Below are 18,346 nucleotides of genomic sequence, written 5' to 3' on the forward strand. Positions count from 1 at the left end.
GGTTATTTTAGGTTTCGTTACTGATTATCACTTTATTTAGAGCCGCTTTAAGTCTGGGTGGACAACAAACAACTAAACAAAAAATCATTATAACTTAACTAATTTTGTTTATTACTTAATATTTACCATCCTTTTTGGCATAAATTTGAAACTACCAAATACTACACAACAAACGAAAATTTGATATCGGCTAATTAACGCATTATTAGTATGCCGCAAATGGAAACAAAATAAATCTGTTTTACATTTCGATAGGTTACTTAATCTAAAGATCACCCCTATAAACCAACATGACCTTTTAAATGTTTTATTTGTTTGACCGGATTAATGAGCAAATGTGACCTTCCCAAAGCAATGTCAATATTTTAAGTGCAGAAAAAAAAACTGTAGTTACTACGACTAGTGACTAAAACAGTTCCACTATGTGTGATCAAGATGTTTTCCATTTTTCTCCAAGTGGGGTGTTCAGTTCAAGTCGAGTATAATACAATACATGTGACTGACTAGCCCCCACAACGCCCCGGTAAAAGCAAATGTCAGCATGTACACCTCGACCACCTTGCACTTGTCAAATTTCATGTTATATGGGTCAAGGTCAATGTACACAGCGCAGCAAACTTAGCATTCCAAATTACATTATCTCTTCTCTCTAAGGGCTAATGAGTGGTATTGCAAGCGACTCGACTCGACTCATAAAACCTCACTCGTCCCCAGTCATCGCTCACGTCTTCTATTGCCGTTCTTGTTTCGTCACGCGTTCCTTCCTCGCAAGGATTGCGTAACGAGCCAAAGGAACCGGTCTGTGCGCGTACTGCAGCCGAGTGAAGCGATCTGTCGGTCTCGTGCGTTTTCAGATGACAAACTACCAAACAAATGCGTAGAAAAAATAACTGAGAACAAAAAAGTGCAGCGTTCCAGTGGAGAGACATTTGCAGCTAACTTCCTTTTCTAAACTACAGGCTTAATTTCACTCTACAAAAAGGTACGGTATGATTGGGACGGTGTAGGACAAAGCGCGTTAGAAGGGAAAGGGGCAGGAATAGTGCGAAATCTGATCGTAACCCCATTTTGGGCCAAATAAGTGTCTGTACACATTTCGCAATTGGCTGTAGATCCTAAGATTCCTAAGATCTTCAGGCTATTAAACTAAACCACATCAACCTTATTCTCTGAGTCTTATTTCATTCTGTTTTAAACGTCTTTAACCATTTAAGGATTTATTGTTTAGGAATAGCTGCACCTGTGTAGAAGGAGGGAAAACGAAGGCAAAAGGTCAGGGCAATTTTTGAAGCCAAACAATTGCATCAGACATACCGTATTGCTATACGCTTAATATGCCTTCCACTGAATCCAAACGTTAGCTCTTGAGCATAGTAGAAACAATTGACTGACGGAAAGCTATTCCTTCGAAATTCCTGGAGTATTTAAATCAAACATCATAGCAGCCGCCCTGTATATGCATTGAACGTTCTGATGTTATATTTCTCCTCTTCCAAATTACAATATATAATACCTCAACCTCAATCCAAGGATTCAGATTTCTTATAGGTAGGGTGCAGATAAACATTTACTTTCACTTTTCATGTACACAAAACGTTGCTCGCATTGCACCACCTGTGCGACAAATGGATACGATATGCTAATCCTATTATCTTGTAATTTACCGCGTAATCGTGGAAATTCGTGATGAACGGAAGGATTAGCAAGAATGTGGCGAAGGAGTTGAGGACCAACGAAAATCTGCTCTTAATCTTAGTTGACAAATCACTCAACATGAAGCCAGCAAAGGTATGGAAGTTCGAGAGTACCTTTAATCATGCTCGACAAAAAGCAGCATATTACAGGTAGCTCCATCTTTTTTTCGCTCTACCAAAACTGCCTAAAACGAATTAATAATCGACCGTGATCAAACGTGAAGGATCGTGCAAATACAGAGGAAATTGGCCCGAAAATGATTAATGATCATTGTCACTGAAGGATAAGGATCCTAGAAGAATCAAAAGATTTTATATGATGCACAAAACAAATGTACCATTTCCTAATCCGATTAGTAGAAATCTGAAAGCTCATCGTTGTTGAAACGTACTCGGAAGCAAAATGGAAGAAATCCTTACTTAACGCAACATCACCAAGAAATAAGTCTTATACGTTTTCAGAGAAGCGACGGGTCTTTGGAAATTCTAATTCTTGCCAGTTTGAAATCTCTTTCTTTCAGGTAAGGTTTTATGTTTCTGAAGCACGTCTGTCAGAAATTTCCACCCAACTTGTAGGAAAATTTTCCGTTAGAGGGCAAAGGCCGAAGAATATTAGACTCTTTAAAAAAGAACTGCTGAGCGATTACACAGCCGGGATCAGCCGACTACCGACGCAGCCACGTTGCTTGCGGAAAGCCTGCACCCACAAGTGACAGTAATTAATTTTCCTGCACACAGCAAAACAATGAGCGACAAGAAACATGACGCGACCTCTTTTACCCTTCTAGAGGCAATGAACTGAAACAGCGACATAAGGCAGTTGAAATGGCGACAAACGACATAAAGATTGTTTGAAACTGCGACAAGGACAACAGCAATTTCAAATGAACTAGTAAAACACCGAAAGGGACACGGCTTGCTCCTCAATACTAGGGACATACGTACCCGCTCACCCACTAAGAGGGCCTCTTCTTTAACAAAAAATATGTCAAGTGCCAGGAATTGAAGACGTGTGTAAACGACTATGTAGCGAGATAAAGCCGTGCAAAGATCATGGCAGGTTAAATATTACTTTCATTTTTTGGAAAGACCTTTACGGTCTTCTGGGTGGAGCCCCGCGACCGGTATATTTTCGCACAGGTGCACACAAAGGTATTTTAAATTTGATCGTGCTGATGGGAAACACTATCTGGTACCAAACCGGAATTTTGCGTTTCACTCACGAAACTCTCAAACAAGTGGATTTTCCTTTTTTATTTTGAGGTGTTAGGAGCTCCTCTTGGAAAAGAAAGCAAATCACCACCTTTAGGTGGGGCAAACAATGGAAGAAATTAACTTACCATCAATCAATGCCACGTTCTCTCTACTACAGGACACTTGACACCCGGGGCTTGTAACACTGAGTTTGTACGGGGAATGGCGAATGCTGGTCTCCGTCTTGGTAAAACTTAAACGTCTCAATAATGATTATTTCGTTTATGCAAGCGTGTGTGTCCGAACATTCATGAATTTTTAAATCTAAAAGAAAAAATAGAGATATATGTATTTTCTGAGCAATCTCAATTTGACACTACAAAGATCCCTGATAAGCTGCTAAAAGGAAAGGGACAGACAACTTATTTCATTAATCTTGGATAGTCATACTTAAAAATGGCCAAAAATGTCGTCATAATGGCGGAAACCAAAATTGGCTGTTAACTTTGTGTTAAGAGCTAAAAATATCGCAATAAACTGATTTGGTAACAAAGAAACATCCCCTGTTTCGAGTTGACATACATTACGCACAAATCACAACAAAGTGCCTAAAATCAGTAAAATTTCATCTCATCCTGGCCGCAAAGTAAACAACACTTTGACTCGCAGCTTGTGTAAGATGCACAAGAGTAATTAACAGCACTTGTAATGTTAGGTAAGTGTGATTACAACACAAAATGAATGCGTTTTGAGGGCGACAGGGTCTACTTCCTGATAAACAACAGGACACACCCAGTTTCGGTAGATGAAAGGATTCCAGACTGTACAAATTGACGGCACATTTCATTCAAGTCTCATTTGCGGTTCTTGATCCTTCCTCTAGGGTTCCTTTTTTAATGTATAGCTCAGGTGGCATGGAAACGAAATATTACCCATTTAACATTACGAGTATCCTACGGAACGACAGTTTCTCTCCTAATCGAGGTCACTTCAGAAGTGCCAACCAGCACCAGGCAACTGTACCCCGTTCCGCCGCTGCAACAATGTCGCTAGCGGAACGCTTAGCAGGTAGGTCTTTCCCCCTGATTATTTTTACAATCTCGAAAAGTTTTTAATGCAGGTTATTGGAAGCTATAAATATTAGCTGTTTTGACGTGGAAAGGTCACTTGGTCATTTTTCAACGCTTTTTCTGTTGACCTGTGCCATTATAAAAGAAGCTACGCAAATGTGACGGCAATGAACGTTTGTTGTCTGATTGATGCAAACAAGAGATGAACGCCCAGGCGACGGTTTCAAGTTGTCTTCTCGGGTGTCTTTGAATCGTGATGTTTTAGACAAAATGATATGGGCTTAATCTTTCCTTTTTGGGTAACTAGCATTTAGCGCTGAAGTATGTTTTCGGCACTAGTTTAGAGTTTGCAGCTAGAAGAGAAAATGGCTATTGTAGTTTGTGACGTAATGATCATGGTTTGTGGCAGTATATCTGTTCTACTTCTTCAAGAAACAAGTTTTTGAAAGGCAAAAGGTAGAGAGTTTGTAACCGGTAAGTTATTTTGTACAGAACACTAAACTTATAGTTCATCGTTTAGGGCGACGATATTTCACACTGCATACAGAATACCTTCAGGTGGTAGACAGTTCTTTAGTTCTTGCACTGCGTTTTGGCACACCATTAGTGTCTGCGTCGCCAAACACCGCCCGTTTTCTGACGCCTTCGTGTTTTGAAAACACGAAAACAGTTCTTGCCTGAAAGGTGCTTTGAAGATTGAGTAACAAATGATTTTTACAGCTAATAAAACGCTTAGTGGTTTGATGATTGTTAGTTTAGAACCTAATAATCGTTAACAAATACACATCCCTAAATTAGCTTCCAGCAGCGCTAGTTTTCAAGAGGGTTTATTGCTCTACTTTCTAGCAGAAAACTACTTTTTTAAGGGGTCACTTTAATTGACAATTTTCTTGTAGTGAAGAAAGACAGTTATACATCAAATTTGTACTGAATGATATATCCTGTTTGTGGCGGTTAGCATGGTGCAGTTGAATGATCAGTCGCATGCCTCGATCCTCTCAATTTAGTCAGTTTAGGAACAAAAATCGCTTCCTTTGTTTACCACATTACCCCAAAAAATAGTCAGTTATTAAAAGTTGAATTCATTCTCTCTCTTTCTTGAAATATACAAAGTGATATTGGTTGTTTGCTTTACACGAAAATATATCCTAGTTTCTTTGAATCTTGGCATAGCTCGAAACCTCGAGGCCAACGACGGTACTGGATTATTACTGACCTGAAAATGTAAGTTTTTTGACCACTGTATAACGAAAGATTAGCGGTACACCCAATATAACGCCGTCACCTGAAGGAAAATGTAATCTCTGACTGGGACTTGTTGCACGCCTCGAAATCGCCAGTCTTTTCTTTCCTATTGATTGAAAAGGTAGTTTAAAGAAAACTGCGTTACGGAAATATGGTTTTGGTAAATTTTCAGGCTGGCTTTGGAAGAGTCTCGAATATTCACTTTTGCATATGCTTCAACTCGAATCAGCTGTACATATGAAATCTTCGTGTTCTTTGCCGCAGAATGTTTAGAAACTCACACACATTTAGAAGCTGAAGCGAATGCGGCCGTCAATGAAAGAAATGATTAATGGCCGAGTTTACAGTATGAAACAGTTGTTTTGTCTTTCACGGAAAATCATTGCGAACATTGTTGTACTTCTAACCTTGGTTGTTGCGTCTAGTCTAGCATGTATGCTTCGTTTTTCAGTGTACTCATCATACCTAATATCTTCGAAATTCAGCAGCTTAACAGAAAAACGACGTCCAAGTCACATACAACTGTGATTTGAAATACACTATGTTTTTCTCTGCAGTTACTAGTAGTAGCTGTTTGTCAAGAATCAACATTGTGAAATCAACGCAGACGCTATTTGGCCACTCCAAACCTGTAACTGAACTGTTTACAGGGACACTTGATAATCGTGTAAAAAATGTTATAAACTGAGTGTTTTAATAGTGAAAAAAAAAGGAATTTTAGTGGAAATCCGTAGCTGCTTACGGTTGCCATATGAAATTGCGTTCATTAATCACAGCATGCAAGCAAAGCCACGGACACAAGGCAGGGAATTTAGGAAGTGCAGTTTCAATTTCATAGACTTTCAACTGAGAATATATCATTTATTATTTTTAATAACTTGCTCAGAGTGATAATATGTAAAGATTTTCTACTGCTAGCCACAAGACACTGACAAGACTCAATGCGACTGTGAACTGAGCTCTCGCAGTAACAAAGCATGGAAACACGGTTCCTCTATGAGTGCGGCTATCAACTAAACTTGCCTGTGGTTTTACAATTTAGAGGGGCAAAGTGGTCCAAATATTAGTAGACTAACAATAAATCGAGTAACTAATCTTCCAAAGCGGGAAAAGTGATCAACAAACAAAGCATTCCTTTGCACACTGGCGCTTATACAATATAATCATGCTCGAAGCGTACGAACTCCACACCCCTCTGAAAAGCATCAGTCACTGCATAAATCTCATTTTCTCAAGAGTGTTAATCTGTATGGGCAAGAGGTGCTAAGCAGCTTATTTACTGTCCTAATTTGCGTGTGTAGCCAGGTCTAGAAGCATTTCATGTCGAATTTTCGGCTTAGCAAGTTATGCGTTCTTGACATTCTAAAGAAGTTGCCTTCTGTAGCACCACAAGTTGCTAGGGGTTAATCTGTGATGACATACTTAGGCGCCTTGTTTTCTCACTAAATTTGTTTTGGGTGGTCATTGGATTTTGCCAAAAATATATACGTTTTCAATGATTATTTCTTTCCCAATTTTAAATACCTAAATCTGTTACATTATGGCGCTTTTAAGCGGTCGGGACTTGCTAAAAAGGTGGCCAATGGAACCAACTGGACATTAAGATGGCAAAACACATGATACCTTGTCCTATCCCCTTCATCGCAAAGCGATTTCAGCTTTTCAGGTCACAATGTTAATCCGTGAATATTTCTTTTTGATATGACCTTTTCACGAAGTGTAACTAGTAGTACTATTAGCGCAAGACTGGCTGCACAAATCCTTAATCGAGTTTGAAGAGATGGCGGGCTTCACTTAGCACATCCGAATCTTTTCAAGACTGGGGACTGGGTGACCTTACGCCCATGTAATGGTTTCCTGACAAAGGATGGCAGAAATGGCAGGATAGTTTCAGAATTTGCAGTTTTGTCGTGTAGGAAGGAGGTGTATTATCACTCTCTCCCCATCCCTCTCTTTACTTCCCAGAAAATAAATAATAAATCAATCGTAACTTAATCGCATAAACAGCGCCTGCGTTTTGCGTGTTCATTTCCTGTTAATCGATTGTTCGTGCGACTCATAATTAAGTTAGGTTATGTCGTGAAACCTCTGATTCAAGGGGGTCAAAAAATGATTCAATAAACACAGCTTAAACGTTTTCTTTACGATTGTGTGTGCTATCATTTTCTTCAGTTTTTTGCACAAAATTCCTATTAAACACCACGATCGGTAAATCAGCTGAATCAGTAGCATATGCCACTAACTACACTTAAACCGGCCGTGTCGTAAACCCTTAAACGAAGTGTTTGTTAATTTGCTAACATAAACTCACCGGGAAATAACAGGAATTCGTTGTTAGTATTAAGTCAGGAAGCGACACTGGTTAAATCGCTAAACAGAGGGAACCAAAATCACCGGTTCACGATTTGCTATCGTTTGACCAAAAGCAGAAATTTCTACCTAAGGAAAAGAAAGGCATTAAAGCTGTTTGGTCTTCTTCAAAGGAGATGCCGGAGGAACATTGTCACACCCACAAAAATGGTAACTTATTTTATATTTACTTTCCAGAAAGAGCCACTATAACCTTATACTGTTGCAATGAACTGACAAACAGTTGAAGTTTACTTTCATGACTAAAAGAATATTTAACAGAATACAATAGAAACAGAACGGCTTGAAGACTTCAGTATGCAATCAAACTGAAAACTTGAAGCTGCTGAATAAATTTCTCCTACTGTACGATCTCATCGATAGTCTAAACAGAGCTTCTAAAACCAGTCCGCTTTATCTCGTGTTTTAATCACTAAATCGATCCTCTGCCATTCCTAGGTAATCTATGATTTGAAGTTATAACTTCGCAGATTTAGTACAAAATACACCCGCAGCATAGAAAGAAAGCTACAAAATGGATGTTAAAAGGAGGTTTAATCACTTTAGAGAATGAAAAAGAGAGAATTTCAAATATAAAAGGGTTAACGTAAATAGCATATTTTTTATCTTTGCCAATGTAATGCCACCATCAGCCCATTTTGCTTTCAGTCTGGTGCCTGAGGAAAAATAACGACACGTTTTGACCTCAAAGTGCGAGGTGGAGCAATTCCATCAAATCCTGCATAAGAAACAATTTGTCAAAAACGACAGTCGCCTGTCGGCGATACTACTATTTTAACAAATGAGGCGCCGAGTACTACATCCCGACATTTTGTACGTGCCTATTTGACTTTTAGAATGATTAATTATCCTGAAAGGAAACTTTAGTGGCGGAAATGGCACCGATTACTTAGGGTCATGGCGAACTCTAGAAAATCGTTAGAGGGACGATTTCTACTTATCATTTTGTGTGATAAGGGTACAATAGTTTTTTTTTTACTCATACATTCCGAGGTCAGGAATTTTGGACTATAATAACAGAAAAACTCTTTCGATCGCTTGGCAGTGTGTAGAATTTCCACCTGCACAGCAAAAATTTTACCAAGAACTGGTTTTGGCTGTTAAGACAATGATGTTTTTTGCATAAAGAAGTGAAAGAATAAGAGGAAATAGAATACTAAAAAAATAAAACAGATCCTTCTTGGAGCCCTCAGTTTGATTGAATTAATTTGCGATTCCCGTTAAGATGGACACTCGAATTCTGTCGGTGGTTATAACCATGCAATATGTCTAAAGGCCCTGATTACAGAAAACGTTTAGTAAGCCTTGTAGGAACAGAGTTGACTTTGTGTTTCACCTTTTTTCCCTGATTTGTGTTGCTGGAATGAATGATAGTTCAAATATGTATGTTTGCCGCACTGACTACAATCAAAATCAAGTCTTGTTAAATATAGCTGTCAGTAATATAAACACTTCAGAAAATACATAGACTTTATGAACGTTGGAACCTCTTTGTTGCGCATAACATGAACAGTGCAAAGAAGATCACTCATCATGTTTTTACGATCTTGTAAGGTTTTACTTCTTAACAGACTGGTTGTTTCTTTGGTATACAACCATTCTTTATTTTATTTTGGGGGCTCAATTAGATAGGAAAAATTCATAGACCAAAACTTTCCTAGATAAAGCCGTTTAATTTGTTTTCAATCGAAAACGTTCTTAAATACACACATTTTCGATGGGCCTCAGAGACAATTTTAGTCGAATATTTTGTGTGGTGTCAGTTTGTGAGAGAGAGCGTTGAAACCAGTCATACTGATTCTTCTGATAACCAAGAGTCTTGGACAGTAAGTCTCTTAACCCTTTAATCCCCAATATCTACATACAAATTCTCAAGACTGATCTCCATACATATCCTTTAAAAATTACTTGAGAGAATTTAATAAAAGATCAAAGATTGATCTCTTTGTAGTCAATTTATTGATTCTCATAGACTTTGCTCTTAACAATCTATGGATATCGTTAGGATAAAATTGATGTTGGTCACTACTGGGACTTAAAGGGTTAAGTATTCACGGTAAAATGACTGGTTTGGAGAATTTCAAATAATCATCCGAAGTCGAAGTCATAGATATTGATCATAAACTTTATATGATGACAAAGAAAATCGTTTCATGTGAACAAATAACTCCCAAGTATAACTGAAACTCTAAATCACCTGAAAGTGACCATCAGTCTTACACACCTGTGTTTACTCTGAAATAACATAACAATTAAACGCAAATATGCGGGAAAATAGAAGACTGACCTAGAGAGGTGGCTTTATTAATCAGCGTGGCCCACAGGCGTCTAACTTGGGCGGGCCATGATCTCTGATCTAATAGCCAGAGACCAAAAGATTAAAGTTCAGGACAGTGACCATCCAATTGGCCCAAATGTTTAAGCGCCAGAATGTGGGTCTTGGTACACCCTGCTGTTACACCTATCGAGTGCCTAGATATGGCCATTTTAGGACGGAGTAAAGCCAAGAAAGTTGGAGCGTTTAACATTAACATTTGGTTAAACCCGGTATTGGATAGCTGGAGTGCCATTACAGAAAAAACGAAAGGTAGTCAAGAGCCAATAGGACAGTAAGTCTATTGATTATACCCTGTAAAATAACTCGTTTTGGAAAATTTTGAAGACATCACATACTGATCATAGACTCATGATGATTAAGACAATCTCAGTTTCGTGTGATCAAATAACTTGCTAAAGTACGTTTTAAACTATAAATCACTTGCAAGTGACCGTCAATCTAACACATCTGTGTCTACTCGGCATTTACATATCAGTATGCAACAAAATTAACTTGAGCAAAAGACTGGCACAAATATATAGGAGAAAAAATCGACGCGGACAAAAGATTGACCTTGTGAGGTGGCTTCATTAATCAGGTGGCCCACACTAGTTGAACTTGGGCGGGCCATGATCTCTGATCTACTAGCCAGAGACATAAAGATTAAAGTTCAGCGGAGAACATGTATCCATGGCACAAAGGTTTTAGTGCCAGTATGTGCATCTATGACCAGTGCCTTATGGCCATTTTCGGACGAAGTAAAAAACAAAGAAACTTGAAACGTTCGACATAAACATTCGGGTTAAGTCGGTTTTGGACAGTCTGTAGGCAAATGTTCAATATTTTGTTTTAAATGATGAGAATATTAATATGGTGCTCTACTAGTGAGAAATCAAGTAAACCAGAAGGTGCTTCACCCACACACTATACACTTATGTTTCCTAATTGTCCATGACTTGTATGCCATTAAATTGGCGTTTTACATAAAAAAAGCTTCTGAAATCGTTCTTAATATGCACATTTTTCGATAGGCTTCAGTGACAATTTCTGTTTAATATTTTGAGAGGTGTTTTATGAGAGAGAACATGGGCAGTTACAATAACCAGTAATACTGATTCTTCTGATAGAAAAAGTATTCCTATCACACTAAGTTAGCAATTTTAAGGAGTGTTTGAAACGGCCTTAATGTGAACAAAGATAGTTGACCCAGTGCCATTACAGAAAAAAGAATGGTGGTAGTACTAGTCAAGAGCCTAGCACTGTAAGCCTTTTGAGTATATTCTGCAAAATAAAACGTTTTGGAGAATTTCAAATACTTATCAGAAGTTGAAGTCATAGATACTAATCATCAACTTATGATGATTAAGAAAATCTTTTCGTGTGATCAAATAACTCGCAAAAGTACGTTTAAAACTATAAATCACTTACAATTGACCATCAGTCTACTAACACATCTGTGTTTACTCTAAAATAACATCTCAGTTATGCATTTGTGGTATGCAAGAAAATCGAAGACTGACCCAGTAAGTTGGCGTTATTAATCAGTTTGGCACTGCAGTAGTTGAACTTTAGCGGGCCATGATCTCTGATCCCCAAGCCAGAGACCAGAAAATTAAAGTCAAGACAGTGACCATGCATGTATCCATGACACAAAGGTTTAAGTGCCAGGGTGTTGGCCTTGCTGTACCCTAGCGAATAATTGCTTTACATTATGTTATGGCCACTTTCGGAAGAATTTAAAACATAGATAAACTTAAAACGTTTGACATTCACATTTGGTTAAAATGGGCTTTGGATGCCCGCAAAAAGGGGCGTCTTACATCAATAAAACCTTGCGCGCAAAAATTGCATTTAAGTTAATGCTAAAAATTATATGTGTATTAAGAATGCCGCAACACAACTTATCTAAAAAATTGCCTCTCGATCGCCTGACAAGTTCATTTAAATTAAATTTTAACAAAATGCAAGTATAACTACGTAAACGTTCCGCGATGGCTGGAGTTAATCCGTTATAGTCGTTTCCTATAAATTCAAGGTAACTGTCTGTCTTAGAGAAAACTCACATTACTTACATGCTGCCACACCAATTTCAGTTATTGAAGTACAATACTTGAATTCAACAGCAACTTAGCCCCTCGTAGTTGGAGAGAATTTTAAGACCGGGAGTCACCACGCGAAGAGAGGGGGCGCAGCCGCGGGGGACTTGGAATTTTAAGCACTCGCCTGCTTGATACTGATACAGTCAACTCCCTCTAAGACTGACGCCTTTGGGACCAGCACTATGAACCAGTCTTAGAGAAATGCCCGTCTTATAAAGAGTCAACTTAAAGGATTATAGAAAGGCAGGGACCAACTCTAGGTGTCCGTCTTAGCGAGTTGTCCGTTAAAAGAGAGTTGACTGTAAACTACGCGGTAAATATAGGTTTATAGGTCTGGGCTCAGTTGTTCAAAAGGTGGACGGCGCTATCCACTGGATAAATATCAACCCAGTGAATAATGGAATGGTTTTTTTTTTTTGTAATACTCATCCACTGGATGGTGATCTATCCGGTGGATAGCGCTATCCACGAACCGTTTTAACAACTGTTGCCAGATACTGGAAAAGAACTCTAGAATTCAAGCGTAGATATTGAGCAGTCGAGCATTGATGCCAACTTGTCCACTGCAATATTCATAACACTAAAAGAAATTATTTGCTTTGAACGCAGATGTTATTCTTGACAATCAAGATGATAAAGGAAGACGCAAGCCAAGACGCATGCGCACTTGTTTCACTCCTCGGCAACTTCAAGTTTTAGAGCAGACCTTTTGCAAGACACATTATCCAGATGTGCTACTAAGGGAGCAGTTAGCAAATTTTACAAACCTACCAGAATCAAGAATACAGGTAAATAAGAATTACTTGGCTTTGGTTAGGAAACGGGCCAAAATGTAACAATCATTTGAATTACAGTCAACTCCCTCTAAGACACATCACTTTGGGACCAGCACTTTAAGTGCGTCTAAGAGAAGTGTCCGTCAAATAGAGAGTCAACTTAAAGGATTATAGAAAGGCAGGGACCAACTCTGGGTGACCCTATTGGCGAGGTGTCCGTCTTATAGAAGTGTCTGTTAAAAGGCAGTTGACCGCATCCGTCTTATATAGAGGGTCAACTTAAAGGAATATAGAAAGGCACGGACCTACTCTAGGTGTCCGTCTTAGCGAGGAGTCCGCTAAAAGATCGTTAACTGTATTACCGTTTTAGAAAATATTTCTAGAATATGCTGTGAATTGACTGGATAGATCAAGGGAGGGGAACAAAGAAGAATATAGAGAGGAACAAGAAGGGGAGAGGTGCGGTATGGGAGAGAAGAAGAGGAATAAACCGATATATGGATTAACAACAGAGAAGACAAAATTGAAGTCAAAAACTTCAAACTTTTGGGATTGGTTAGAATATTCAGAAAGAACAAGATGAAAAACGCCCCCTTGTCAAAAATCAGCCTGTTAGTGTAATTTGGTGGGTAGATATACGCACCGGTTTGCTCTGATGACTCCGTACAAGTCCTTCTAAAATTGGCTTGGATAGTAACGATGACCTTAAGGCCTAGTTTATCACCAATTTGCACCAACAGGCTGATTTTTGGCAAGTAAACTTCTTTCCCATAATTTCACAATTTTTTGTAATTTTTGTTACGTCATCACTTCTTATCTCTATAGCCTCGTTAGGACAGTCTGTTGGTTCTCATTTCATAAATGTCCTTCTCAGAAACGTTTAATTAATTTTGTTTGGTCCTCTTACAGGTATGGTTCAAAAATCGCAGAGCAAAGTATCGAAAACACGAGAAGTCGGGAGTTGAGCTAACATCAAAAACGAGTCTTTCAAGTTTCTGTAATGCTGAGACCATGGGAAACAGGCATGAATGTTCACTCTCCCACCTCTCCTTCTACCAATCTCCAAGGAATAGCAATCGGCCAGTCATGTCACCTGTTCTCAGAAGAAAACCAGACATGGAACGACCACTCGATCATGGTCATCACCTTCCGAGCATGTCAACATTTCTCCCGCCAGTTCATGAAATGCTTCCACATAATATGATGACGTCATCGTTTCACCCATTCTCTTGCACATCTGAGCCATATCGACAACAATCATTCCCTTCATACACCCTCAGGCATTTTACTGATGGGTCTCCATTTGGTTACAATTAATACTGTTAAAATATTACTATTCTTATACGCAGGAGCTTCACCAACAGATGTTAACGAATTGAATTTAGTGCTTTTAAATTGCCACTTTTTTTTGGCTTTTATTGAATCCACGTTGATTGAGACAGTATTAAACTGCTGATCATTTCTACGAATATCCATCTAACACCATACCAGTGTACTGTTGTTCATACATTTACTTAAGGGCTGTGGTGATCTGTTTGTATTTAATTAGTTTTTTGAACATAGAGGAACAAAAGATGACAGCTTTGCTTTATTTTTATAGGCTAGTCAACTCTGTATTTTCATTCCAACTGTCTGCTCTGTATGATATTCTTGAAACTTATTGGCTTATTGAATGTGTATAATGGCCTACAACCCACGATTTTCATGCGTTAATGGCTTCTTTCCTCCTCAGCAACTGTTTTGGGAACTTAAAAGAGTAATTTTAACTTGACATTAATTTATAATTTTTCCTTTCAAAGCTTATATCGATTTAGTACTTACGTCCCTAGAAGAACATCTTGCTGCAGTTATTATGCTTTAAGAAATTGTCGCTTCTATGATGCAGAGCACTCCGTTTGAACAACTAAAGGTTTAGAAACTTGTTCAAGATCAGACCGCTAAGAAAGACACTTAAGTCAAATAGGTTGCTCTTAATTCCTATCTCACTCACAAATTTTATTGCCGGTGTAAAAAGAAGTTTAGGGACCTTAAGATACACCATTTTTTCTCTTCGGGTACGGGTAGGTGAACATTTTTGTGAAGTAGTTATGTAAAAGGGAACAATGATTTCCCAGATGTGCAAATGGCATCACCGTTCTCAGGCATAGCCGTTGGCCGTTTTTCCGGGGTAAGATGCCATCTACCGTATTAACGGCTAGGGGTTCCAATAATTTACCCGTAGACGGAAACGGTTTATCTTTAGGTCTCTATTAAACAAAAATTCGCTTACGGCTTATCATACTTGTACTCCTGTACTGCTTAAATAATGTAACGAAATATTATGAAAAAGCGATCGGTCAGGGCTTTCCTGTCTGATAAATTTGCTTATAATATTTGCCTTGCATCAACCTGTTTAGAAAGTACGCACTTTATTACACGGAGATCGTTAACTAAAAATTGTTAAATTTAATTGATTTCTTTAATATACATGATATACTCTCTGGTCTGTTAAGTAAATGTTTCGGTTTGTTTCACCTACTTTAACTATAACATAAAATGAAGGAGGCCGAAATGTATACCTACTGTATTCGAACTCTCTTTAGACACCTTGGGAGTATGTTAGCTCAAACCTCTCAAGCCATTTAGTAGCTTTTGACTGGATTTAATTCAGCTATTTTTGCTGGAAAAGAAAAGAGTTAATCGTCGTACATTACCCTTCCAATTTACTATATCAGATCTTGAATTATTTAAAACTCTGAACAATCAATGAAATGTTGTAAATAAAGTAATAGCGATCATCATCTTTTGAGTTGATTACTGGCCTTACAAAAACATGGTACTTTTTAAGTCCCATGTTTAAAGGGATTGTGTCAGGAGGGTAGAGTGGTTTTCGTTTGAGTGTCGTAAAACCAAAACCAAAGTAATTACTCTGGCCAATCACATAGGACACAGACAATACAAAACAATCAAACAATCAAAACTCGAAGTAATTACATGTGGCTGACGCAAAGCGCGGGAAAATGCATGCGAGCGCGTCACAATTGGCTTTGGTTTTATTTCTGATTGGATGAAAAGGTGGCGCGAAACTTTTAAGCCAATCGCATCGTGTAGAAAGTGCAAAACCAATTACTTTTCGACACTCAAATGAAAACCGCTCTATTGCTGTTTTAGGTCAATTCTATGCTTAAGTCATTGCTTAGTACCTTTACCCATACACAAAATGCTCCGGCCTGTAAAGTTATGAAGAGGAGAGCAATCCAATCTCATCAGGGAGTTCTAACCACAACATTTTCTTCGGTGATTTTTGCAGACATAGCTTTCAAACTTGAAAGAGTTATCGCAATTTTTTCAAGTTTTAATTCATGTCCATCCTTGCCATCCTAGCAACAGACGACAAGGAACAGTTTCAGCGCTTAAATATAGTGTTAAATAACAAAACTGCACCATTATTTTTGGATTTCAATTGATGCGAAGACAAGTTATAGCTTTTTAAAAAGACAACAGTTATAGCGTGACAGCCCTTCTAACCAGCTTTATGCCTACTTGCAGAGTGAAGGATTGGCAAGGATTAAAGATCAACAGAAAGCTTGTCAATAAAGAGAGGTAATCGGAGAGCTTGTTCGGTGACTTCTCAATTTTTTGTCACAAAAATGAAATGCTCATTTCAAAGAAGGAGATTGATCCCTGATTTAGTTAACTATAGAAGGCGCCTTGCATTTCTTTCTTTGAAGTGTAGGAAAAATCTTTTGGCCTATATATACAATCTTTTTGTCTCGCAAAAAACACGGATGTACGCCGAGCAATTACTTCACCTAACTGGGAAGTTTACGTTTCCTTTAATTATAACAGCCACTTGTCATGAGACTCTCGTGGTACACGATCAAACAGCAATTCATACATGTTGATAAAACTGAGGCTTTTTTGTGATGTTGGATCCTGAAATCGAACAGCAAATAGCCAGGCAGCGAATAAATGAACATTATTTTCGTCGCATTTATATCAGTCGGAGGATAGACGAGACAACCTTGAACATTATTTGCTAGGAAGCTTAGGAAAATTCTTCTTTGTCTTCTTTTTTCTTCTAGACATTTTCTTAAGTGATCTTTGGGTGACGCAGCCTGTATAATTATGACGTACAATCAGAGTCAACCCTCTTTTAACGGACACCTCTATAAGACGGACACCTAGAGAGTTGGTCCCTGCCTTTCTATATTCCTTTAAGTTGGCTCTCCAAAGACAGACACATAGTGTTGGTCTCAAAGGTGCCAGTCTTAGAGGGACTTAACTGTAGTCCTCTTCAAGATGAATGAATATATGAATGCGTCCACGAAAGATTATACAGTTTAAATCCCTTTAAAAGCCTTTCACTAACAATAAAGAAAAAAGCCAACATACAGTGGAACCTCTCCTTTGGGACACCTCTTTTCAGTGGACACAAAATTTGGACCCGGAAAAGTGTTCACATAACCTTTGTATTTGTTACCTCTATTGAAGGGACACCTCCATTCAGGGGAAAGGGACACTTTTTGAGGGTCCCGAAACTCGGGTTTAACCTCCATTTAAGGGGACACCTTAGCACTCAAAAAGTGACTGACCACCAAAATCATTGATAAGTTTAAGTGTATACTAATCACAATGGCGACACCTTTCAAAACATGAACTATCTGACTAAAATCGATGTACGACACTTGTGGGAATTCAACACACAACATCAACATCGCAGAGATAAGTTAATCGTGATATTTTATACATTACCTAGTTACTTGAAATAATGACTACAGCAGATACCGAGCCGTGAGGCAGAATAAAAGAATTTATTTATTGGTTAATTACCAACAAACCCCAGCCAAACCTCCATTCAAGGGACACTTGCCTTGATCCCGAGGGTGTCCCTTGAATAGAGGTTCCACTGTAATTACAGTTTTAGTCATCCTGGTACATTTAGCCTACATTAGGGCTGAATATATACAACTTTTAATCGTATAATATGTAACTAAAAACTACATTTGAAATGCACATTATGAACTAAAATTATGTTTCTGCGCTTACAAAAAGGCTTTTGTTTTCGTTGTATTTAGAATCTCAAGCAGATCAACCCGATGAGAAATAATTAAAAAAAATTCGCAAAAAAATTCATGCCCAATGGGTGGCCAGAAACCTAGCCGTTGAGCACACGGATGCGAACACAGTTGGTCGTTCTACATACAGCTCCTAGTTGTTTAGCACAAAAACATGTTCCTAACTGAACCCGTTCAGTTGAACGTTAATATTACTTCAGCGTGAAAATTTATCCACTCTGTCTTCGTCACTGAATTAGTAAGCTTCACTAGCTATAACGTATTTTACTCCTCTCACGGGGCAGAAACTGGGAAAAGGCCGGGTGACGAGGTTGATATGCTAAGTTCTAGGTGGCATTCGTTATAGAATGGCATTGAAAATATTGAAAGTGAGTGCATCCCTATTCGAGAACTTCTATTTATTCTTCTTACTCGACAAATGATAATTAGGTATACACAAATCAGAGTGCTTTACGCGGTCGCCCGATCAAAGATTACATGAATTTTCTTAAAATTCGCAACACGAATTTTCATAAAATTCAAAC

General features: G+C 38.4%; 1 protein-coding gene across 1 annotated transcript; it reads left to right on the plus strand.

The window, feature by feature from the left end:
- The first annotated feature begins 3,802 nt into the window (after window positions 1-3,802).
- On the plus strand, window positions 3,803-14,580 carry LOC140948043 (diencephalon/mesencephalon homeobox protein 1-B-like). Its single transcript, XM_073397259.1, has 3 exons — window positions 3,803-3,956; window positions 12,599-12,777; window positions 13,675-14,580. The coding sequence occupies exons 1-3, from the start codon at window positions 3,803-3,805 to the stop codon at window positions 14,080-14,082; spliced, it is 741 nt and encodes a 246-aa protein (XP_073253360.1). The 3' UTR covers window positions 14,083-14,580.
- The last annotated feature ends 3,766 nt before the right edge of the window (window positions 14,581-18,346 follow it).

The sequence above is a fragment of the Porites lutea genome, chromosome 9 (genome assembly GCF_958299795.1).
Source record: "Porites lutea chromosome 9, jaPorLute2.1, whole genome shotgun sequence".
Lineage (NCBI taxonomy): Eukaryota > Metazoa > Cnidaria > Anthozoa > Scleractinia > Poritidae > Porites > Porites lutea.